Raw genomic sequence first — 25,865 nt, forward strand, 5'->3', positions numbered from 1 at the left:
CAAAGCTTAGTTTCCTGGAAGCAGAGATGCTGTCTGGCTTGCTTTCTGTGTTGTGTTAGGGCTTCTCTCTTGAATAAACCCACACACTATATGTCTCTTTTTCTGCCCAAAATAGCAGATCTGCTGTTTTTTCGACAGGTTACAGTATAAATCAGGCTTTAAGCCACTGTTAATGTCAGTTTCTCTGCCAGGAGATCATGCATTCCCGCACGCGTGTGCGTGCGTATATTCCACAGAATATATTACTCACTATCAAAACCACTATTCGACATTATACACCATTGATTATTCGCTTATATTTGTAGTAGAGTGACTGGATGGTAACTACAAGGTTGCCAGTTCGAACCCGGGCTCCCCCAGAGTTAGTGTCGAAGTGTCCTTGAGCAAGACACTGAACCCCAAATTGCTCCTGATGTGCAGGTTGGTGCCTTGCATGGTTTCCGCCGCCATCGGTGTATGAATGTGTGTGTGAATGGGTGAATTGATGCACAATCTACTGTATGTAAAGCGCCTTGGATAAAGGCGCTATATAAATGCACCATTTACCATTTGTGTGTGTGTGTGTGTGTGTGTGTGTGTGTGTGTGTGCGTGTGCAGGTCGACCATCCTGCAGCAGCAGTTTAACCGTGTGGGCAAGGTGGAGCATGGCTCCGTGGCGCTGCCCGGCGTCATCCGCTCCGGGTCCATCGGCACCGACTCGCTCAGCGTGGGAACCATGCCCTCTGCCCAGCAGCAGATCACCATGGGACAGATGCACCGTGGACACATGCCCCCGCTGGTCAGTTGGTGTTTTTTTAATAGCAAACACTAAATGGATAAGGCGGTAAAAATGATTGTGATGCTATGTTAACTGCTTTTGCTGGGGAAGAACCCCCTGGGGTCCCCAGACCTCACTTTGAGAACCACTGGTATAGGGTACAGCACTGGTCCTTGAAGGGTTTCCAGGGGGTCCCCAGCTACATGATTGATAGTTAGAACCAAATCCATCTGGTTCCATCTGTACACTGACGTTCCTACTAGAGAGAGAGAGAGAGAGAGAGAGAGAGAGAGAGAGAGACCTGATGCATATCAAACTGAGGGTCTTTGATATTAAAAATGTTTGCGAACCACTGGGCTAGAGGTCCATAATCAGGTGTTTGGTAAGACGGTGGTGATTAGACTAATTAGTTCCCTCTCCTCTCGAGGTATCCTAATTAGTGAGTAATCACCTGCTGGAATGTTTTCTTTAGAAAGAACACCTGCAGAGACAGCCTGGAGCGGACAGGATTTGGGGGTCTCTGGTATAGACTCAATGCTTTTCCAATGGAAGTCACGTGGTTTGACCAAACAGTTGTGTGTGATGGGGGGAGGGGGGGCAATCAAACACAAGTGTTTTGTCAAACCACGTGACTTCCATTGGAAAAGCATTGGGACGGCCATGAAACACAGGCAGAGCACAGCACAGTTGTTCTTTATGTGTGTACGAAGCCTAATAAGACGGGGGGGGGGGGGGGGGGGGGGGTCTTGAATAGTTGTGGATCCTGTCTCAAAGTGTGTGTGTGTGTGTGTGTGTGTGTGTGTGTGTGTGTGTGTGTGCAGAGTTCGGCCCAGCAGGCTCTGATGGGAACCATCAACACCAGTATGCAGGCTGTTCAACAAGCTCAGGTGGACCTGGACGAGGTGGATGTCCTGCCACCTCTAGGACAGGACATGGTACAGTATATACCCAATTACCTGTTTTACAAATACATAACCATGCAAACACTCACACAATTATGCTCGTATTTACTGTGTGTGTGTGTGTGTGTGTGTGTGTGTGTGTGTGTGTGTGTGTGTGTGTGTGTGTGTGTGTGTGTGTGTGTGTGTGTGTGTGTGTGTGTGTGTGTGTGTGTGTGTGTGTGTGTGTGTGTGTGTGTGTGTGTGTGTGTGTGTGTGTGTGTGTGTGTGTGTGTGTGTGTGTGTGTGTGTGTGTGTGTGTGTGTGTGTGTGTGTGTGTGTGTGTGTGTGTGTGTGTGTGTGTGTGTGTGTGTGTGTGTGTGTGTGTGTGTGTGTGTGTGTGTGTGTGTGTGTGTGTGTGTGTGTGTGTGTGTGTGTGTGTGTGTGTGTGTGTGTGTGTGTGTGTGTGTGTGTGTGTGTGTGTGTGTGTGTGTGTGTGTGTGTGTGTGTGTGTGTGTGTGTGTGTGTGTGCGCGTGTGTGTGTGTGCGTGATTTCCCAGGCATCCAAGGTGTGGATCCAGAACAAGGTGGATGAGTCCAAACACGAGATCCACTCGCAGGTGGACGCCATCACCGCGGGAACCGCCTCCGTGGTCAACCTCACTGCCGGTCAGTGGCATATAAGGCAAAACTCATGAAGAGTTGATTGAGATGCAAGATTTCTGACATTTCTGACCGCAACGATATTTTAGCATAGATCCTATAAGTAAAGACCACGTCTGACTCATGACTCGTGTGCACAGCCTCGATACGTGCATTTCTCAGGTGTATCAGATGATGAATGCTACCTGTTGTAAATTAATTGCGCGTTAAAGTGTGCATCGTCTGCATTGCTCCACGCCCCATTTATCACGCTGAAAGGCAACTGGATGTCTATCCCAGGGGTTCTCAACGTTCATGGCTGGGGACCCCCGGAAATGCTTTGGTCTTGCGACCCCCGCCCCGCCCCCCTCCCCACCACCAATACAAATTGACCGCTACAATAACCTTAATAATAGAGAAAATACATCATAAATAAATACTGAAACCAGATATAATCATTAACCCATTTTGGGCGGGAACCCCTTTTGGTGTTAGCATTATGTTATGCTTTAGCTATTGAAAAATAGCAGATCTACAAGCTCATAGCACGCCACCGAGTGGCGCGCTACGAGCTTGTAGGTCTGCTATTTTTGAAAAATCGAAGAACCACTGACATAGAAACAGCTTTTTCAGAAAACTGTCAGGATGTAGAAGACATTTTTAGAATCTGATCTCAGGTCAAAATGGGTTAAGGAAAGTTTATGCATGTACTATGTGTACTATGTAAACTCTATGTCAATTTCCATTTTCCAGCCATTCAGTTGCAAATAATTTGGGGGCCCCCAGGTTGAGAACCACTGGTCTATCCAACATGAAACCAACTTCACCGCGGTGAAAGCACTCAGTAGTATATAAATCGGTTTGAATTTGCCTCAAGTCTATAAGCCCAGTTATGCATCCTAACTTTTTTTGATGTTTTGACAAATGTTGAGCGCTATTGTAAGTATTTTGACATGAATAAGGCATTCTAAGTGGCAAAGCAGACATGAGTATGTGTGTCTACCTACTGTACCGATCATATCGCCGCTGTCCAACATAAACCTTGTACAGTATCTCTCCACATTTCAATATTTGTTTAGATTTTTTGCAATTCATCAAAGTCAAGAGTCTCACACAAAAGTAGTGAAAATAGAAGATCTACAAGCTCACAGCACCTCACATCACGACACGTGAGCTTGTTGATCATCGGCTGTTTTCACGATTTTATTGAAAGATAATAGTAAAAATTGAACCGTTTTAGACATGGAAGGTTTCCATCCGACGGCAACGATATTCAGCTAAGTAGAAGAATGATGAATCAGACTCATGGAAACACTCACACAAGCCTTGTATGATTGTAAACACGTTTCGTGGAGGATGACTGTGAAATCTGAGCCCCCCATTAAGGGCACCCTACTCACATGTGCCGCAGACGAGGGCCTCTAACTCATTTATTTTTTATATTTTTGGGGTTTTTGCCTTTTATTGTTAGATTTACAGTAGTTTGACAGGAAAGGGCGGGGGGGGGCAGACACGCAACAACGGTCGTCGGGATCGGGACTCGAACCCGCAACATGTGACACGCTGTCAGGCTGGATTACCAGCCTAGATGCCTGGACCGCTCGGCCGGCTCAGGCCACTCATTTTCGATAGCACAGCATCCAGTATGTTCCATAGTCTTTTTTTCGTGTCTACCATGTGTGAATTTTTCAAGTCATATAATGACTTTTTGGAGAAACTTTGTTTTATGAAGCTGGCGTTTAAGTCTCAAGCCCACGTTTTACAAGCATCTCTTAACGCCGCAGTTTTCCTGCATTACTTAAACTAATCCCACCAATTACTGTTATCTCAGGGTGGGCTTTGCTATTGATCTGGTTCTAATTAATGGTATCTGAGAGGTTTTATTTTGGTTGCATTCCTTTGCAATGAATGAATAATTCCAAAAACAGATGAAATATCACGCTTGAAGCAGTTGTCCACTATGGGGTAACGGAGCATTGGTCATAGCTGGCACCTCCTGGTTCCGAGCCAGACTGAATCAAGTCAAAGTGACTTGCCAGACTTCTACTACTTGGCCCTGAATCTTCTCTCCTTCGTGTGATACGTTGTGACACTTTGCTCATTAATCACCTTTAAGTTAACTGATGTGTGGTTTCAGTGGGGGGTTTGTTACTGGCAGCAGTGCTAAATCTTTCATATAGCATCACTGTCATGTGGAAACCTTGTATGTCCAAAACCATTACCTTTCATGAAATGGCAAAACGAAAAACAAAACACCAACGTGTTCCAATCGATCAAATGTAATTAGTCACAAGCTATTCTTAATACTTGATACTCTTAATACTTAATACTGGTTAAATATTTAATATTGTATAAAACCTGCAGGCACACTTAACCAACATCAATTTTACTTTATAATAAATGCAATATATCTGTATTAATTGGTTTGCATAATTTAGGCAGTTAAAAATACAAAATAAATGTTTTTCAGAAACTTCACTTACATTTTTTGTTTATTTTCATTTAAAAAAAGGTCTATGACTCTCTAAATTTGTAATCGGCATCCGACCCTAAAAGAATTCTGTCTAGTTTTTCCACCACTATCTCTCCATTTCTGTCTGTCTGTCTGTCTGTCTGTCTGTCTGTCTGTCTGTCTGTCTGTCTGTCTGTCTGTCTGTCTGTCTGTCTGTCTGTCTGTTCTGTCTGTCTGTCTGTCTGTATCTCTCTCTATACAGTATATCTCTCTATATCTCTCTCTCTCTCTCTCTCTCTCGCTGACCTCAGGGCCTCATTATCACTCCTCTGTGAACGTCCTCGCCTCATGCCCTCCTTATTTCCCCTCTTCATGCCAGGCGACCCCACGGACACCGACTACACGGCGGTGGGCTGTGCCATCACCACCATCTCCTCCAACCTGACGGAGATGTCCAAGGGGGTCAAGCTGCTGGCCGCGCTCACCGAGGACGAGGTGGGCGGCGGCACCGACTTAATGAGGGCCGCCAAGACGCTCGCCGGCGCCGTCTCTGACATGCTGAAGGCGGTGGAGCCCGCCTCCGGAGAGGTGAGCATACAGACCTGGCTCTAAACATAAACTGAACTGGATTTCAGAGTCGGCTAGAGATGTAAAATAGCTGATCTAAAAGCTTGTTACGCGTCGCAATGCGGTATGAGCTTGTAGATCGGCTCAACTGGGAATCTTCAGATTCCAAGTCATCTGCTCTAACTCCTGAGCCACTGCCACCCCATTATTATTATCATTATCATTATCATTATCATTATTATTATTATTATTATTATTATTATTATTATTATTAGGAATGAGTTGCAACATACTGTATGTAGAAATCGATATAATGTATGCATTTAGAACAAATGGCTGCAGATTCCCTAACATTCGTGATGATGATGATGATGATGATGATGATGATAATGTGGTATTGTCTTCCTGTCCATCATTTATGTCCCTTTATGTTGCTCCATAAAGGCATTCTCTTCTTCTCCGCCCACAGCAGCCTTTTCTTTTCTTTTCCGGCTGTCTAATTTAACAATAAGAATCTATCAAGTAAATGAGATTTGCCAGCCAGTGAATGTTGGGGGAGTTTCCAGACCTGCCCGTGGCAGAACCTTATGAAGCCTCTGTAAACAACACATTATGTCTCCTAGTCCTAACCCTTCAAAGTACTCCTAATTACATTAATTTCCTCTGTTTGACAGTTAGAATTCTCGCTGTTGTCTCTTTTTCATGGCGTGTCTGAACAAAGTCTGGGCCTGAACGTAACTGACAGCCCTGCTTTAGTTTGCTTTCGTGCCTTTACTGTGGCAGAGAGAGAAAGCGTGTGCACGAAACACTTGTGTGGTGAATGATTCATAATATCTTTCCTATATGAATGGACAGACACCGCCATATTTCTATATCTGGTCTGAAATGCAAACGGAAATTAATGCTATTGGCTGAAACTGCAGAGTGCGTTTCTTCACTCGGTAGAACCAGTAGAAATAGCAACTTCTGCTGGGCCATTAATAGGAACAGCAGGCTTGAAGTGAGCTTCAATTCCAGTGTACAGGGTTTGCAAATTGATGTCAGTATTGTTGGACTAATAGCCACCACAGGCTGCCCAATTCTGTCATTAGGGGAGGTTTTCCATTCTGGTGTGAATTAATCAAGCAGAGGTTGATGTACTGTATGCATTTGCTAGTTGGTACAAAGAAAATATATGACAAAATATCAATTAGGTTGAAGTCTGCATGGGTGGAGGGGTAAAATTCATTACCACCACCATGTAGATTAGGGGTTTGAATCCACCACGGGTTTCAACACAATGGACTGTGTTCAAGGGTGTGGACCTCGTGGGGAGGGTGATCTCTGTCACTCACTGCACTAGCAACACCTTCAGCTTGTTTAGGTGTGTGGGACTCCTTCAGTGGGGTGTGGGACACCCCACTGAAGGATGAACAGTAGGATGAACAGGTTTTCAGAAGTAAAGACCATCTTTTTTTTGTGCTTTTCAGAATGTTTCACATTCTGAAAAGCACAAAAAAGCTTCTTATAATACAGAGTGAAACAAATATATATTATAGCATTATATAGTACAGTATAGGAGCAGGTACTATAGCGTATAGCACGTTTAATGTAAATCGCTCTGGATTAAGAGCGTCTGCTAAATGCCTAAATTGTGTTAGGAGAAAAGAAACCTCACATGTGTGGGAGGAGGCGATACATGGTTGTGGTGCTGTCCCTATAGGACCACCTGTAGGAGCTGGCTTACACCAGTGGTTCTCAACCTTAATTTTCTGGATCAGGGCCCACTTGAACATTTAAAAAGTGTTCATTCACCCCCCACCGATCTGACCACCTCCTGGCTGCCGTGTTAAGTGGATGGGCGGGCTGCGTGCATTTTCAGGGTTTATTTTAATAATCAATCATGTTCTGGCTTGGTTCAATGGAATTAACATTAACTTTAAGCTCCTATTTATAGAATTTATTGGAATGATTTTATTTTTCAAGGTTTAGGAAAAAATATCATGAATTGGTTTCTACGTTTTCTTTTGTTCTTTTTCATATTATCATTCAAATGGGTTCTCACAGGTTGAGAATCATTGGACTGTCCAAACGCTGTGTATTGTAAGAGCTCCTCCTGTGCTGGTGGTTCATAAAAGACACGTAGAGTAGTTGCTCATATGGTGACATTGAGAGGAGTTAACAATAACCCAACAATGTGTATCGCTCTACTGTGTCACATTAGGGACACATGGGGCCATTTTGTTGTGCTATCTTTGTAGCTGACAAATGTGTACCTTCTTTTCTGTTGCCTTTCAAACGGGGCTCTATGACGTGACATTTTCTACATACTGTAACTTGTACTCATTTCTTTCTGCATTATGCAGGATGCTGCTTTGGTATACTGTTACTGGTACACTGCTGCTAGTGCTGCTTTTTTACATTCTTCATTGTTAATCTTTAGTTATTGGGGCTACTCCTAGCTGTAACATTCAATACCTTTTCTTATCTGTACCACTGAATTTTGGTCCAATTACTGGTCGACGGTAATTTGACTGTTTGTACTGTACATTCTGTACCAATGAGTGAAGCCCAGTTTTTGCTACGTTGCACGACCGTGTCGCACACCAAAGATAGCAGATCTACAAGCTCATCATGAGGCGTTGAGAACTTTTAGGTCTTCTATTTTTGTTGCGGGACACCCCTGTACGCTGAACTACAATTTGGGCTCTATTAGACATAGTATTCATAGACCCCATTGCTAGAACTGCACCCCCTCGAGCTAAAGCGGTCGCATATAAATATGCAAATGCTAGTAATGTCTGTGTAACAATATATTACCCGAGTTAACATTAGATTAAAGAAATATCTTTCCCTCAGGAAGGCATTTACAACCCTATTCATGAGTTTGAAAACCCCCGGCAGCGTGCTTAACAACCGTCTGAACATTTGGGCTGCAGAACGGTGCCAGACAGCAGGTGTTTAGTGCAAAAAGATATGTGTAGAAAAAAATGTCAGTCACATTAATTCGGTTCAAACCACAAGTCAATACATGAGATTATGCAAATGAAAATCCATGTCTTTTAGAAGCCCTATTTGTACAATAATACTGTGTGTGTTTGCGTGCGTGTGTGTGTGTTTGCGTGTGTGCGTGTGTGTGCGTGTGCGTGCGTGCTCTACAGCCCAGGCAAACAGTGTTGACAGCAGCAGGCAGTATCGGCCAGGCCAGCGGAGACCTCCTGCGACAGATCGGCGAAAACGAAGCGGATGAGAGATTCCAGGTACGTTAATGTATCATCAGTGCAACGCTTCACGTATGGTACAATACTACACTGGTTGTCTGGTTCTAAACATTTTTAAACTCAAAGACCCTCAGTTTGATATGCATCAGGCCACGCTAGATAAGATTTGCATCCCAACCTACACTGTAAAATACTCAGTGTGCATTTAAATCTCAGAGTTACTGTAAGGGTCCGTTTGGTTCCTAACTCGTCCCCCTCGTGGACCCATGGGGGGTCCTGGACCACATGTTGAGACCCACTGCTGTAGTGCTTCGGGGGCAAACCAGGCTCTGTAAGATTTAATCAAAAACTCATTAGCACAACGCAATGGAATTTCATCACTGCGTTACAGAACTGGAATATTTTATTAGATTTCGTGTTGAACACAGCTGCATCGTTTCAAAAATAGACTCGTTTTGGATAAAATGTGATTATTTTCAAGTGGTGGGGTCTTTGTCACTCTTACTTTGACAGAATCGTAACATTTCTGATATTATGATATAGTGTGTGTAGGCTTATTTAATGTGGTTATGCCTCTCAAAACATATCTTAACCACTTAAACACATTTAGTTGACCGGGGTCCGCCAGGGCTCTATATTTGCTCCTGTTTTCCCTCTACACCAAATTTCTTCGCCAACGATAGCCCATCTACAAGCTCACAACACATGTCGTTGTGACTCATTGTGAGCTTGTTGATCTGCTATTTTGACTGAATGTTCACCCCACAACAGGGACGTTAGGGTTCGAGTGGTTACAGTAAACATTTCTAAATCAATGATGTTGGTGTTCTGACTTGGATTTTGTAATTAAGGTCCATTATGGCATAATCCATACGTCCCATTTTGCATACAGTATGCATAGAGCTGGTATGCATAAGTGTCTGGCATAATGGACCTAAATTAAGAAATCTGAAGACAGCCTCAACTGTTTTTGGATTCAGAAGGACTTGCTAAAAAGTATTTTGGAGAGGACAAAAGTGTTTTATATACCAGACCCCACCCACTCAGCACACTAAAATGACTGTCATTGTAATGCAAATGAAAGAGAAATGTACTGTAGCTACTTAACGCCAGACAGAAATACCTTGCACATCTGATTATCTTTGGTAATGTTAAATAAGGCTTTATTTGTGTTTTGTTCACAGCACACCTGACAAAAGACCATTGATACTGATATTGATGAAATAAAAATGTGACTTAAATGGTCAAAAAATACATTATGATAGGTAGACGATGTAGTTGTCCCTTGGATGTTTTCATATTTTCTAATTTGGCCCCATTTGAAAAAAGTTTGGACACCCCTGATTCTACAGTATACTTTTGACTCTAGAACTGGAGTTGAGCACTGTGTCGACCACTACACTAGTGTTCCTAAATGATGGACGTTAATTTGAATGTCCCCAGGATGTGCTGATGAACCTGGCCAAGGCCGTGGCCAACGCGGCGGCCATGTTGGTTCTGAAGGCCAAGAACGTGGCTCAGGTGGCTGAAGACACTGGGCTGCAGAACCGGGTCATCGCTGCTGCCACCCAATGTGCCCTGTCCACCTCCCAGCTGGTGGCATGTGCCAAGGTGTGTGTGTGTGTGTGTGTGTGTGTGTGTGTGTGTGTGTGTGTGTGTGTGTGTGTGTGTGTGTGTGTGTGTGTGTGTGTGTGTGTGTGTGTGTGTGTGTGTGTGTGTGTGTGTGTGTGTGTGTGTCTGTGTCTGTGTCTGTGTCTGACTGACTGACTGACTGACTGACTGACTGACTGACTGACTGACTGACTGACTGACTGACTGACTGACTGACTGTCGTACAAATCTTGAAAGGGTGAGAACTACTGATTTAAAAGGCATTTGTAGAATCAGACTCAGGTCATAATGGTTTAAGAATCACTGTGCTAAAACCTTCTCCATCATCTCTCTCTCTCTCTCTCCACCCGTCCAGGTGGTGAGCCCCACCATCAGCTCCCCGGTGTGTCAGGAGCAGCTGGTGGAGGCTGGTAAGCTGGTGGACCGCTCAGTGGAGAGCTGCGTCCAGGCCTGTCTGTCTGCCACCGAGGACGGAGAGCTGCTGAAGCAGGTCGAGTTTTGCACAAAAGAAAAAGATCAAATAATGCAATGTTAAACCTGAAACCCAGCTCTCTTAACCTAATAACACAATGTGATATGGTATAGTACAGTGCACCAGCAAGATTATAATGTAACCTACCTCATTGGTAGGTGAGTGCAGTGTGTAGTGACATTAGTAATGTAACATACTGTACAGTATGTCATTGTGTTACAGGTGAGTGCAGCAGTCAGTGTAGTGACATTAATGTAACGTACAGCATGTCATTGTGTTACAGGTGAGTGCAGCAGTCAGTGTAGTGACATTAATGTAACGTACAGCATGTCATTGTGTTACAGGTGAGTGCAGCAGCCGGCATTGTGGGCCAGGCTCTTTCTGACCTACTCCAGCATGTGCGCCAGTACGCCTCGCGGGGCGAGCCCATTGGACGCTACGACCAGGCCACAGACACCATCATGAGCGTCACCGAGAACATCTTCAGTTCAATGGGAGACGCAGGTGAGTCGCCGTCCAGGAGCACAGTGGAAACTGAACATAAAACATATGCACATACGTCACGGTCGGACAGAAACCTTGTATCTCTTTTTACGTTTTTCTATAGCAATGCCGTATTTAAAAGTTGGTTTTATGACAGTGTAGCAGTTCCACAAACACAATGCATTTTCTTTTTTTTTACACAATATTTTTGGGGCTTTTTTACCAAGGAAACTGATGTGCCGGGTAGACGAGGACGTCGCGGGCTGTTCCCCGCCTAAGTTTGCGAACGATATAAAACTTTACTGCGTCTACATTGCGGTTATGTTAATTATGTACGACGTCCACTCGAGACCGGTAAACTGCTTCGTTTTCAAGATAAAGATGCAGTACACATGGCTGGCCTGTAGATGGCTACAAAAAAAAGAAAAAGCTTATTCTAAAGGCTATATGAAAGCGTTGGTATTTCACACAGGTGTTGCCAAATAACTAATTATCTTGATCAGATGCGCATATGCGTCATATCAATTTAATGAGCAGAGCAGTGCTGCTTCTCTCTCTGAGTCTGCACACACTGACTGACCAGCTAAAGTGTATGCCTACTAAACCATAATATATGACAAACCTTGGATTAATTCTTCTGAAAACAGCAGCAAGCACAAAGTAAGTGTGAGAGAGAGAGAGAGAGAGTGTGTGAGAGAGAGAGAGAGAGAGAGAGAGAGAGAGCGCGCCCCTTCTATTTTTTAACACGCAGCATCTCTCTCTCTCTCTCTCTCTCTCTCTGTGACTGTGACTGCGTCTGACACAGACGCGGTCAATAATATATAGCATAAATAATAGGCCAAATATAACACTTTCCCTCTATCTGTGATCAGCTCCTCACACACAACTCCTCTCTCGTGCATGCCTGCTCAATCTCAGCAACGGTGGGCTGCAGATCGGCTATTTTTGGATAAGAGATTTATAGACATTATGTGCAAATATAAAATAGCTGTGATACTTATATGTAAGTGGTTATGGTGAAATAAACCATTAACACTGGTTAGTTTGGAGGGGGCGAGGGGACTATGACATCACCGTTTCAGCAAATTAGGCGGCATTCGCTGTACACACGGAGACGTGGAAGTCGCGTCTCCAAACTTTCCCACTCTGGAAGGTAGTTTCAAAATTAGCCGTTGAAGTCCCCCAAAACGTCGTCTCCGTGTGACAAAAAGGGCAGATAGGCTAATTACTTGCCCGAGAAACACCGAAATCGTCCTCATCTGGATGGCCCCTGAGAGTGTTGGGGGGGGGGGGGGGGTATGGCATGCAGCAAAGGTTGTTCTTTTTCACACGCGTTTTTGGACATAACTGTTCAACTACTCTTGAGAATGTTATGCTGTTATGCAACACATTTTTTCATTAAAATCTTTGAGAAAGTTAACCGCATAGCGCAAACAGTGTCCACTAGTCAAGGTTTGCCAACTAAAAGTGCTTTTTTGAGGAATGACATGGGACGCTTTTCATCAGCCTTCATGGTAAATTGTTTCTTCTGTGTGAAGATTGTTGACCCTATCCTCCACAACAGCTCTTCAAACTGTACCTCGCTTTGCCTGAAGTAATAAGCTTTTCAAAAAACAAACTTCCAGATGGAGCTCCTGAACGAGGTTGTGGTCTGCCCTGTACCGCCGTCTGCCTAGCTAGGAGGATGTCCAGTCTTTCACTTTGAGTAAAAAAGGCACTCCAGGCAGTGCTTTTTCTTCATAAACAAGCAGACGGTTTGAAAACAGCCTTATTGTGGAAGGATAAATAATTGACACTTAGGTCAGGTAACCTTCCTAACCCATGCAGCACAGAACCAGTATCTTGTGAATACGGTTTTATTCTTTTCAATATATTCAGTAAGAAAGTTAGAGAAATAGTCTTCCTGTGGGCAGGTACAGCCTTAAAGTTCAAATTCAAAGGTTCCTTTCCTTTCAATCGGTTCCTTTCAACCAAACTGCAATACTCTTCAAACTGACATGTTTTGATATCTCACTTGACGGCCGCCGGTTTTGGAGAAAGACTGTCAGTCACGTAAAACTCACTTGAGAGCAACGGAGAAACCTGCAGAGAGACGGTCCTGGACGCTCTGAAGCTCATCGATCGATTTGATTGACAAGCTGTCTTTGACAAACTCTGAGAATACAGGCTTTGAAGTGATGTCAGATTTGTGGGTTTCACGTCCTACCTGATATAAACTTCAACGTGGTGTCAAAACAAGCTGATTCAGTGGCAGAATGCTGGCAGCATCAACCGGTGTTTAATTATAGCAGCTCTCTGCCAGGTGTGTTCACCGTTCATTCATCTCGATCTTTCAAAGCAAATGTATTGTTCTTTCTGCGTCTATCTCACTTTTGGTTGCTCTGTCGTAATTCACTCTTGTGTCCTCAATCATAACTGAGAAAGAAAAAAAACAGAGATAAAAAAGCTAATTATTATAAAGAATGTCTCTCCAGTAATTTTCGCAATCCTAAGCAATTCTGCGTGATGTTCAATATTGTTCTACTTAATTTTCACTTTGGCTGGTGAAAATGTCACCAGCCAAAGTCAAGGCCTGCCATCAATGAATCAATAGTCGATGGTTGTGCTGGACTGGATGGAGTTTAAAACCAGTTTCTTACAGATCACAATATAGATAAGAATTCAGAATCTCAACAAAAGACAGTGGTGTCTAAAAAGTCTATGAGGAAAGAGATGGTGAGAACATCTGGGGCAGCTTGTGCTGTGGCACATCATGACCACTAGCCTGAGGGCAATCACATTTTCTGAAACGCATGAGGCCAAACTGACGGTCACAGCGGACATGGCCTTCATGAAATGTCTGCCCTGCTGGCTAGTCTATTAGAGAGAGAGAGTCACAGTCACATTTTAGTTAATGATTATTTGTCGTACATTACAAATCATTGCAATTAAAAGCTGGTTGGAATATAATATATATATATATATAATATATTTGGTTTCCCCTTTTAGGCTTTGTAAACAAATTGCACAGGGCAGATAAGATGACAAATAACTTAAATATTCACAGAAATAACGGGTACCAAAAGTCAAAAATGAATAATGCCCTATGGTCAAAACAGGCCATGCATTCAGAAATAGTGAAAATAGCCAAGATCACAATGCGACATGTTGTGAACTTGTAGATCAGCTATTTTGCAACAGATTAATTTGTGCCAATTGTCATTATTAAATGAATTGCGATTATCTGAAAATGATCAGGCGTAATAATTGTGACAGGCCTAACCATGGTGTGACGTTGCACTATAACAAATAAACAGAAGTGAACTGAACAATATGCCATGAATCCGTCATGAATCATTCACTCCGCTGCTCTGTGATTCACTGACTCACTTGGTAAATAACCCCCTCCCCTCTCCATCAGGAGAGATGGTGCGTCAGGCACGTGTTCTGGCCCAGGCCACCTCTGACCTGGTCAACGCCATGCGCTCGGACGCCGAGGCCGAGGTGGACGTAGAGAACTCTAAGAAGCTGCTGGCTGCCGCTAAACTGCTGGCTGACGCCACCGCCAGGATGGTGGAGGCAGCCAAGGTGAGTGCCAGGCGGGAAGGTGTGTGGTGTGTGTTGGTGGTGGGATGTGTGTTGGTGGTGGTGTTAGTTTAGATTTTCAATTAATTTCTTTTTGCTTCAATTCGGCTTCGGTTTAATGATTACATGACGACAACTGGTGGGAAATTGCTTTTGGGTGAAGTGTGACAGTGAGCTCACTTTCACAACACGTGTGTGTGTGTGTGTGTGTGTGTGTGTGTGTGTGTGTGTGTGCGTGTGTGCGCGTGTGCGCGTGTGCGTGCGTGCGTGCGTGCGTGCGCGTGCGTGCGCTGTTATTAAATTTTGAGTGTGGTGTTTGTAGCAGTTTGTGAAGTTCAGTGGTGTACACTTTTGAGGATTTTTTACTTTACTGGAATGTTTCCCATTTTTGGTGCTTTTACTTCTACTCCACTACATCGCAGAACCAAATATTGTACTTTTACTTTTAGTACTTTGATGCCCACACTTTTGTACTTTTACTCAAGTACATTTTGAAAGCTGACAGTGACTTTTGCTTGTTACAGGGTAGGCTCATTTACATGCCTTTCAGTAGCGCACACTGTTTAGGAAGGGTATGGACAAACTATAAGCAAGCAGCAAACAGATCACAAACAGCTCTCACCATATTTCTGATGCTCAACAATCAAACAGTTACAATGGGTCCTGTGCCTTTAAATAGGGAGAAGCACAGCTGAACACTAATCGGGCCAATTTGGGCCAAACCAACTCCTGTCTGGGGATAGGGAGGATTGTTTGTCACCGAGGGACATTGGTTGCTTAAAAAGGACTTTGGAAAAACTAAAGACTTGAGAAAGCAAAGAGCTACAAGCTCAAATGAACTGAAATGTATGCAACTGTGTTTTGTGACAGTTTTGAGTGACTGTAACATGTTGTGGATCATGTTGACCCCTTTTTCATTTGGTCCTATGTTGTGGGAGGAGCCAGGGGGTATATAGCTCTGAGAAATGGCATTGTCAGTCAGTCTACTGTTTGATACTGTCTGGAGCTGGTCGAGGAAGTGTCAGTCTCTGTGGAGGTAATGTTTTACTTTATTTTTATAACATGATTGAAATGCATTTTTGGGTCCAGATCTGTTGATTTATTATGATATATATATATATATATATATAATAATATTATGTTTATTTTATATTATGTTTCATTTGCTTTACATTAAAAAGGCCTGATTTATTAATACTTATATTATATAATGTTTTTTTTAAAATGATTGATTTGATTTACATTATGTATATAATATGAAGTACTTTATTTTGAATATATTTTTATTTTCTACTTTCAGATATTTGTCAACTGTGTTGCCTCGCCATCCTCGCCTGAGACGGGGATGTGACATTTGGTGGCAGTGGTGGGATCTTGCTAAATTGTTATTGGCTTCTGCTTCTTTGACATCTTGGATTGCTTTCAGCTCTGCAAATCTGACCATCATCCTGGCATAGGTCTCGTTTTGACAGTGCTTTCCCAGTGGCATATTGGACAACACTCTAGTATACAAGTCTATGACCCTGCACAGATGCTTATATGGTCTGTCTGAGGGTCACCTTTCTTCTCCAACTTTGTCAGAAATGTGAGACAAGCTTCGGCGAGTTTGATCTTATGACATTGTTCATGTTGCCACTTGCCAGTGTCGTCTTCGTTGAGATTGCCTTATTTTGTCGAGTTTTAGACAAAGTTTGTCGAGCTGATGCTTCCTATCCGTCTCAAGTTCCTCCATCGTGTTTTCTTTTTTGCAAAAAAGTAAAATATGCAAACGGTCCAGATCTGTTGATTTACAATATTCTGATTTGCTTTACATTAAAAGGCCTGATTTATATATAATATATATATAATATATTATATTATAATATTTGATTTGCATTTCATTAAAAAGGCCTGATTTATAAATACTTATATATATATTATATAATGGTTTATTTAAAATGATTGATTTGATTTACATTATGTATATAATATGAAGTACTTTATTTTGAATATTTTTATTTTCTACTTTCAGATATTTGGTCTCCTTTGTTTTTGTCACATATTCTGCACTTGGGGGGGAAATAAACATTGTTAAACTCTACCCAACTGTGTTGCCTCGCCATCCTTTATGTTCATACTACCCTCGCCTGAGACTGGTGTGACAGTAGGTCATCATCCTTCGAGTGCCCTCGAGATCTGCGACACAAGCTGCTTCCACTGGTCTCTGTTGGTCATTGCCACACCAAGTTCATTCACAGTCAGTCCTGTGTCCCTAATCAGAACATCTGGAAATGTGAGAGGTCTTGTTCCTCTTGATGGGCAGGGTAGTCTCCACAGAAGAATATCCGAAATGCTCTGTGGCAGTGTCCAGCAAAGCGGAGTCTTCTTTCTGCCACAACAACTGAGATGGGGGGGGGGGGGTGCCTCCATAGATCTGAGCTTTAGTGGGATGGTCCTTCCATGAGAGGTTCTGGACACGCATGAGGAGTCTTGTATGTTCCGTCAAGACGATCCCGAAACTCCTTATTCATTGTCCATGTTTCGGCACCATAAAGAAGGATACTTTCCACACAGGCTTTGAACAGGTTGATCTTGGTAGCTCTTGAGATGTCTGACTGCCATATAAGATGTAGCTTATTACAAGCACTCCAGGCCTGTCCTTTCCTTGTCAGGAAGTCCTTTCTGCTACTGACTACGTATGATCCAAGATATTTGAAATCCTCAGTTTCTTTGATGTCACTGCCGTCCATGGAGCGGATGGTTGGGTGAACATGTGAGTGTTTCTTCCATCACTTTGTGAAGTTGTGCATGGGTTGTGAGGTGTGACAGCCAGCAACTAGCAGCGTGAGACCTTGTCAGGAAGAAATTATTTTCTATTTCCACACTTTTGCCGAGTGGCAGCTTGCTTGAGGCGCAATAAATCCTGATTCACACTTGTACAGTAGTTGTACGGCTGTACTATCGCTTATTCTCCAAGCGGTTATTCTGCAGATTACTTTTTCATGCACGTACATTTATCTTATGCCATGCTTTAGCTATTGAAAAATAGCAGATCTACAAGCTCATAGCGCGCCACTCGGTGGCGCGCTACAAGCTTGTAGGTCTGCTATTTTTGAAAAATCAAAGTCAGGATGTAGAAGACATTTTTAGAATCTGATCTTAGGTCAAAATGGGTTAAAACAAAAGTGAAATTATTCTCGCCCCTCCCCCCTGTATATATTTATACATTATTATTAAAATTATTAAATGGATTAGTTCGATTAACTGTCACCTCAATTTAGCTGCGGACCAGAGCTGCATGCTGCAAAGCCGATCTACATGCTCATTGTGAGCTTGTAGATCTGCTTTTTTCTGCCCGTAGCTCACAGGATGCGAACGGATGCGAACAGGAGAGGAATATTTGATTTGCGCATGTGTGATCGTACCCTAATGATGATGTGATCTGACAGGTAAACACGGATGAAGGTGATGACGTTAAATCGTGAATGCTTTTCATTTACAGCTGGAAGTTTAATTGCCTGATAACAGACATAATTATTAACTGCATGGTTACACTCAATTTCCATCTTTATTCTGACATTGCCTTTGCTCTAATCCATTTCCGTGGGGAGGGGGATTCGATTTCCCCTAACCAATCACTAGAGACGGCCTGAATCTAACGTCATTTGATGTCGACACTGATGCGTAGCCATGCCAAAACAAAAGCCACCTCCCCTGTGAATAAATGCCTTCAAAGCAGACTGCTGTTCGTATTTTGAAAGTAATTGGTAGTTTCAATGGATTCAGAACAGCCTTGATAGCGTTGTCTATCTCAGTCACCATTGTTATTACTCCTCCGACAGCACTTAGCAGTTTGACAATGCTGTTGTTTTTCCCTTTTGTGTCACTGATTGGCTAATCATCAGTCCCCCTGCGCCCCTCATTGGATAAATGCTTTTTCAACCCAGAAACCACATAACCGTGTCATGTCATGATTCCAGAGCAGAATCAGTCCTCTTGGTGGAGTGCAAGGATTGAAAGGTCTGGACCCAGGCAGAACAGGAGCTGTTGATGCTGACATTTAACACCTAAATGAAAGAGCCACTAACCGGATTACCTTAAATCACTGATATTCAACCCTATCTTCATATAATTGATACTCACTAATGCTCATTATACTGTAAGATGGCAAAATGTACTCACTCTGTGTCTCATTGGTGTGCTGTGGACAGTTCAGAAACCAATGACATCATTGATGGGGATTGCAAGCTAATGGAAACTACAGCCTTTCTCTTCCTGGACAGTTACTTACTTACAGTACTTCCTACTACTTAGTTCCTCTCGTTCCTATTGGAACATTGGGCGACGAGTCCCCTCCATTTGGTCCGGTCTTTGGCGACCCTTCTTGCTCAGTGCCAGCTGACACCCATCTCGCTTAGGTCTTCCTTGGCTGTCTGTCTCCATGTCTTCTTTGGCCTGCCTCTCTTCCTCTTTCCACCTTCTGGCATCCAGTCCATTGCCACACTTGTCGGTCTCTCTCTTGGCGGTCGGAGTACGTGCCCAGCCATTCCCTCAAGATGTCATCCACCTTGTCTTTTAGGTGTTGGCGCAATACACTGCAGAATGCCTTGCCAGGGATAGACAGCAGTGTGATGCCCCGCCAGTTGTTGCAGTCTGCGAGGTTTCACTTCTTAGGCAGCGTCACAATGACCCCACGTCTCCAGTCGGCCGGAACTTCTTCAGCATGCCAAATCATGTTGACCAAGCGAGTGAGGCTCTCCACAACAACGTCCTGGCCGTGCTTCAACACCTCAGCGGCTACCTCATCAAGTTTTTGAGGCTCTTGATTGCTCTGGCAATCTCAGTCCCGGATATCTCTTCTGAAGTAACGTTCAGAGTTGGAGCTGGTGTTTCCCGGTCAAAACCGAAGAGCATGGAAGGCGTTGGCTGATTGAGAACCTCCCTGAAGTGTTCCACCCACCTTGCCTCTTGCTCTTCGTCGCTCAGGAGTGCCCTAGCTGCCATCCTTGCTCCTGATTGGCACACCTGAGCTGCTCCTGGACAGCTACCATACTGAAATAGAAGCCTGTTCTTGCATCATTAAAAATGTTTGGAATCTTATTACCAAACCAACCAACCAATGATGTCACTGGTAGGAAGGTTTCTGAACTGTCCACAGCCTTCCTCTGAGACACAGAGTAAACAGAAATGTGGCCATCTTATGAGCGTTGGGATGAAGATAAGGGAAGCTGGTGGTGTTTTATATCCAATTCCGTCTTGAGACATAAAGGTCACCGGGTGATGTTTTCAAGTCTATCTGTGTTGACAGTCTGTGAGCAGTAATGAACTTCCATTCCTCCTTTATTTTCCTGCTCATATCTCCCTGTCTGTGTGTGCGCCTCTGACATCGGCACACTGTAATAACACACATTGTCAATTTAACTCGGAGACTCAAGTGTGCTACATGTGTACCCTCTCAGAGTTTTGCTATGCAAGAGCACACTTGTTATCTTGCTTTGTGTTACAATGTTCAATCAACGCACTAATTTCACCTGGGAAATGAGTGCAATTGGAAGGTAACAAGTTCAATTTATTCATATTTCTTCGGCAGGAAGGTGTTCTGCTCCAGTAACTGTTGTAATAATAACAAAACACCACCACGTCCACCACTGGGCCGTATTTTCTTATTTACAGTGGTGGTGAAAAGTAGCTATGTAGATTTTCTTTAGTACTGCACTTAACCCATTTTGACCTGAGATCACATTCTAAAAATGTCTTCTACATCCTGACAGCTTTCTGAAAAAGCTATGTTTCTATATCAGTCGTTCTTCGATTTTTCAAAAAAAGCAGACCTACAAGCTCGTAGCACGCCACTCAGTGGCGCGCTATGAGCTTGTAGATCTGCTATTTTTCAATAGCTAAAGCAAAACATAATGCTAACACCAACAGGGGTTCCCGCCCAAAATGGGTTAAGTACAATTTTGAGGTACTTTTACTTTACTTGAGAGTATTTCCATTTTCCATGATTTCTACTTCTACTCCACTACAGCTTTAGATAGGGAACTGGTTACTTTGAAGATTTAGATTATTACAAAACTTTCCCCAACCACTTAAGCCCTACACTTTATACTTAGGCTTTACCGTAGATGTAGATCTCACAAAAATGTGTGAAATCAGACATCTTGCATAATGAGTAGAAATACTATTGGTAGGCCTACTATAAGCACATTTTGACGCCAATGCCTTTGTACTTTTACTCAACTAAAATGCACTTATACTGGTAACGGAGTATATTATCTATTTACATTGTTGCATTGCTACCTTGACTTAATTGAAAAATAAATCAGAGTATTTCTTCCAGCACTGATATGGAAACACGTACCAGCACCGGTTGTCACAGCTTATTTACAATCCTGGACTCAGTGCCGGCCCTGAGCAATTTGGTGCCCTAGGCAGGATTTTTCGTGATGCCCCCTTGAAAAATGACCATGGCCCCCTTGTGTTCTAAAGCACTGTTTGTTTGTTTTTGCTTGGTGGATGCCCCCCCTCCCCTCATGATGCCCTAGGCAACTGCCTGTTCTGCCTGATCGGAGGGCCGGCCCTGCCTGGACTTTTGGCATTCATGCAGCGAGGTCGGGCTGAATCCCCCAGAGCAGAGGTGCTTCATGCCTTAGAATTATCATAGGTTATTTCTTTGGGCTACAGTATATGTCAAACCAGCTCTGTTCCATAATGCATGAAGCAGGGAACATCCTTGATGGCTTTCTGTGTGTACAGACTCAGAACAGGGACTTTTTTTCCTCAAAGAGATGGTATCACCCAGCCACAGCTGGGCTTTGCATTTCTTGTACAAACGAGGTGACCTTTTCTGCGACCGTCCATTGGGACAATAGAGCGTGACATCCATACGCAGTAAAATCCTCAGTGTTAATTTAGCTCCAATGGAACCATTTTGGTTCCATTGATGCGCTCTTTGGAGCGGTGTTGGACAAGTTATTAACCCATTTAGGCCTGACGTCGAAATTTATAAAATGTCTTCTAAATCCTGACAGTTTTCTGTCAGGATTTGTGCCACATTTTCACAATTCTTTCAAAAATAGCAGACCTACAAGCTCGTAGCGCGCCACTATGAGCTTGTAGATCTGCTATTTTTCAATAGCTAAATTATAACATAATGTTTAAAACACCAAAAGGGGTTCCCGCCCAAAATGGATTAAGGATGTGTAATAAGTTACTCTTTACTTACTTGCCCTACAAAGTCAAAGTGCAGTGACTACGTTTTTGGTCACACCGACTTATTTGTGTATCCCAAAGGTCAAATTAGCATTTGTGATTTTGAAGGATAAGCAATTACCTCAAGAACAGTGTAATATCACTTACAGTATTTGCCGATATCTCATGAGGCTCTTTTCCCCGTAGTTACTTCACTTTGGCTTTGTAAGGCAAGTAAAGATATATATACTCCTATGAAAAGTAATATTACTTTACTTATTACTTGTTATAGAAAGCAAATTGTTATGTTAATTGTCATACAGTATTATAGTAGTGATTTACAATACAACCCATTTAGCAAGCTCCTTTTAGAACTAGAAGTGAATCCACTGGATTAGAACAATAATTAATCCCCCAGGAGCAGACTGCAGTCAGCCAGACTGCACACACTGCTTGCAGCCTCTAAACCTGATGGAATAGAATTATGTATCTATGTATATACAACATAGATAAGTGTTTAGTTGCTAGGATTAGTAACTAATGTAATTACTGTGTTGGTTATTTTAACAACTTTTCTGTACACTACTCGTTACTGGGGAAGGTAATTAAACTAAAGTTCTGAAACTTAACTTTGGTCCATTATTTCTCCCCTTTAATATTTTATATTGTTTTTATATATATATATCGCTGATTAGTCACTTTTACAACGAGGTATAGCTTGTAAGGATCAGGTATTCCTGGAATGAGCAACACAGCTAAACGTGTGGGTATAGTGCCTCCAAAACAATTGCTAAAATGGCAAATGGTTGGTATTCACCCTTGTTTTGAGTTGCTTTGCGGATAGTCTGGTCACACCAACCTATAGCCACATTTTGCTGTGCGCAGTAGCATCCAATACCAGATTTGGCCACTAGTTCAGGCTTGCTTCAAAGATCCCTGCAGTCCTGCTGCATCCTCCTCCTCTCATCCGTTTCCCATGACCCTCTCTGTGTGATGACATCATCAGGATTAACTCCCACTAACTGACATCTAGGCACAACTGAATCTGCGCACGCACGCACGCACGCACGCACGCACGCACGCAACCATTTTAATTTTGATGACCAGTTTTTTAATCTCTGGTTAATCTTTTTTGGTAAATTACCAAAAAAAACACAAAGTTAAAATGGAGATAAGAGGTTTCTGCCGGAGTAACTGACAGTAATTTAGCTGGGACTCCCTAGTCTCATGTAGAGAGAAGATCAGACTTTTAACGAATGACATCACAAAACCGATGCAATGGTTTTCAAAGCAGTGCAGGGCGGTTTGTTGGCATTGGTGTTCTCTTCGGTAGCCCACACATTGAATGTAAATTTCCCCAGACATATCAGTAGACGGAGATCTGTGATCGCCTGACTACGTGAGACCTGACAACCCGCTCAAGGGCCATTGGGGGGTCCCCGGAGCTCACTGACCTCACATACTGAACTGTCCGCGGACTGTACTTTATTCCAGGGACCCCCTAAGCAATTGTAGTGTCTTTGTGAGCCTATGGATTGGTTATTTTCAAATAGCTGATCTATGCAGGGTGAAAGTGATTAAACTGATTTATTTTGATGCTATATTAACTAATTTTGCTGCCTGGGGACCGCCTGGAACCCCCTAAAGGCCCTCCTGGGGGTCCCTCTGGACCCCACTTTCAGAACCACAGCTGTAGGTACTATATACTGAGGGAGAGTGGGAAGGACCTATAATGACTTGTAATGCCTTTAGCTTTTCTCTAGTGAAAGTTAAATGAAATAAACAAAGCTGTAACTTTGTATTCAAAACACACACACACACACACACACACACACACACACACACACACACACACTACTGCGGTTGTGTCCCGGGTGTATCCAAATTGCGGGACAGTTTCACTAAATATTTATATTCCACACAGCCTGTTTTGTTTCTTTGGGGTAGTTGAGAACTGGGAATCATTATACAGTATGTTGACGTGTGCTTGGCTCATGCTCAGCCCTCGTGGGTCATATTTGTAGAGATTTTAAACCATATTGTTCCCATGATTAGCAAGTCACTATGTGGATTGAAACCATTCACAGCCAAGTGGTTGTGAAGCGTAATGAATGGAATCTGATAAAGTTTGGGAAACAACATCTGTCAGGTGGAAACCTCATGTGTCCAAAACTGTTACTTTTCAGGATTTCAAACGCATAACGTTGGTCACGTATGACATAAATTCTCTATTCATTGTCAAAGGGAATTTAATGTTTGTAAGACAAAAATCACACCCGTGTGAACTGAGTGGTGTAAGGTCTTACATAGCCTGATCAGCTGTGGTCTGACGTAATGTCTGACGTAATGAAATCACACCCGGGTGAACTGGGTGACCGTAGCAACCATGCTCATTTTTTGAGCACAGACAGACAGACTAACAAAGCCAGTCGTAGGAGTGGTTTACACCACTCAAAAATCTACACTAATAGCTGAATATAGGATACAACCTCAAAACCTGTGACACTGCAATCAAATAGGGCGTTCATTTACGGAAAAACACAAAGTTAAAATATGGAGATGAGACGTTTCTGCCCAAGGGCGGGAATATGAATGTGCTCTTTATCTTAGATTGGCTACACTCAGGGGAATCAATTGAGGATGCCCCCCCCCCATGCCTTGTTGTCATTTAATAAAAGGCCTCACAACACATTTTATCCTTACAGTGTTTGGGAAAACAATGCAACAAGAAGAGAGAGAAATAATAATAATAACCGCTGATCTAACCGGGATGCACATACTGTATATGGGCATAATACTGATGACATGGGGGATCTCCATATTTGGGCATAAAAGGGAAAAGGACAGACAAATGCAGAGATCTCCATATAGCCATAAGAGGGACACAGACAGACAGACAAGTACAATGGGTACAGCGGGAACAACAGGTGTTGCGTTAACTGGGATGGGGCATTTCTTCCTGACTTGCATCATTCCCTAGTAGGCCCAATGGGCACTGATTCAGGTGTCATTAGATCTCATCTCCATCCATCTTATCATCAGTACGAGGCCCTGCACCTTCCAGCTAGTTGGGACCATTAGATGCCTCAATAAATCACAGTCACACTGCAGCCATGTTCATCTCTGTCACTGTGGACCCAGACCTTGGCCGGCCGGTTGCCCTGGTAACCGTCGGAGGAAGTTGCACTTTTAATTTAGTGTGTGGTGATGAAAGAGAGATTTATTTAGTGTTGTGACAGTTGGGATTCTACCATTCCCCCCTCCACATTCCCACCCACCCCTCTCAAATTAATTCATCACTTGTTTTTGGTAGAGGTGCTGCTGGTGAAAAAACATGAGAAAAAGGGAGACGGGATGTTGTTTGTTTACATAATTTAGGAGGATTTGGAGGAGAAATCTTTTTTTTGTGGCTTTTGCCTTTATTTTATTTTTATTTTTTATGGAGGGACAGACAGTAGGCTGACAGGAAATGGGGAGAGAGGTGGGGGGAAGACATGCAGTAAAGGTCGTCGGGATCGGGAGACGAACCCGCGGCACACTGCCAGACTGGGTTACTAGCCAAGGTGGATGGACCACTGAGCCATGGCCCAGGCCGAGAAATCTTTTTTACTAGAGCCATGCCGATGGCAGGTTTTTGGATCCGATCCCGATTTCAGGAAATTCTCTACCAGGGGTTCTCAACATGTGAGTTGAGATCCCCTTCTGGAATCGCCAAGTTAGTCGCCAGATTATTTTCTGAATGTGTTTTTTTTTAACTCCGTTAAATAGGCCTAATTCAGTAGAAGCTCAATAACTACTATTTTCTTCAGAATATACTTACTACTTTTTATTCACTGATGTATCAAAACAAAAGCAATAGGCTACAGACTACAGAGCATATGGTGTTGCTGTGTGTGTCCCAATCACACCAGCTTAATGTTGACAGCCAATTGTCGAGCTTTCATACCGCAGCATTCAAAAGGGACTTTAACTTGACAGGTACAAGTATGTATTGTGTATAATTCCATAGATAGATTATATACTCACATTGGTATTGTATCAGTGAAATGTACACCTAGCCTTTATAATG

At 43.1% G+C, this 25,865-nt stretch overlaps 1 protein-coding gene across 4 annotated transcripts in view; it reads left to right on the forward strand.

Moving 5' to 3' along the window:
- tln2a (talin 2a) overlaps nt 1-25,865 on the forward strand; it is a 204,692-nt gene that overhangs the window by 112,665 nt on the left and 66,162 nt on the right. For all 4 annotated transcript variants that reach the window (XM_079496146.1, XM_079496148.1, XM_079496147.1 and 1 more), the window contains 9 exons: nt 598-778; nt 1,579-1,692; nt 2,196-2,304; nt 5,109-5,317; nt 8,437-8,535; nt 9,940-10,107; nt 10,463-10,597; nt 10,924-11,083; nt 14,463-14,629. In XM_079496146.1, the coding sequence (XP_079352272.1) occupies nt 598-778; nt 1,579-1,692; nt 2,196-2,304; nt 5,109-5,317; nt 8,437-8,535; nt 9,940-10,107; nt 10,463-10,597; nt 10,924-11,083; nt 14,463-14,629 (1,342 nt within the window). The remainder of the gene's footprint in view (nt 1-597; nt 779-1,578; nt 1,693-2,195; nt 2,305-5,108; nt 5,318-8,436; nt 8,536-9,939; nt 10,108-10,462; nt 10,598-10,923; nt 11,084-14,462; nt 14,630-25,865) is intronic.

Source organism: Electrona antarctica (genome assembly GCF_951216825.1).
Source record: "Electrona antarctica genome assembly, chromosome: 3".
NCBI lineage: Eukaryota > Metazoa > Chordata > Actinopteri > Myctophiformes > Myctophidae > Electrona > Electrona antarctica.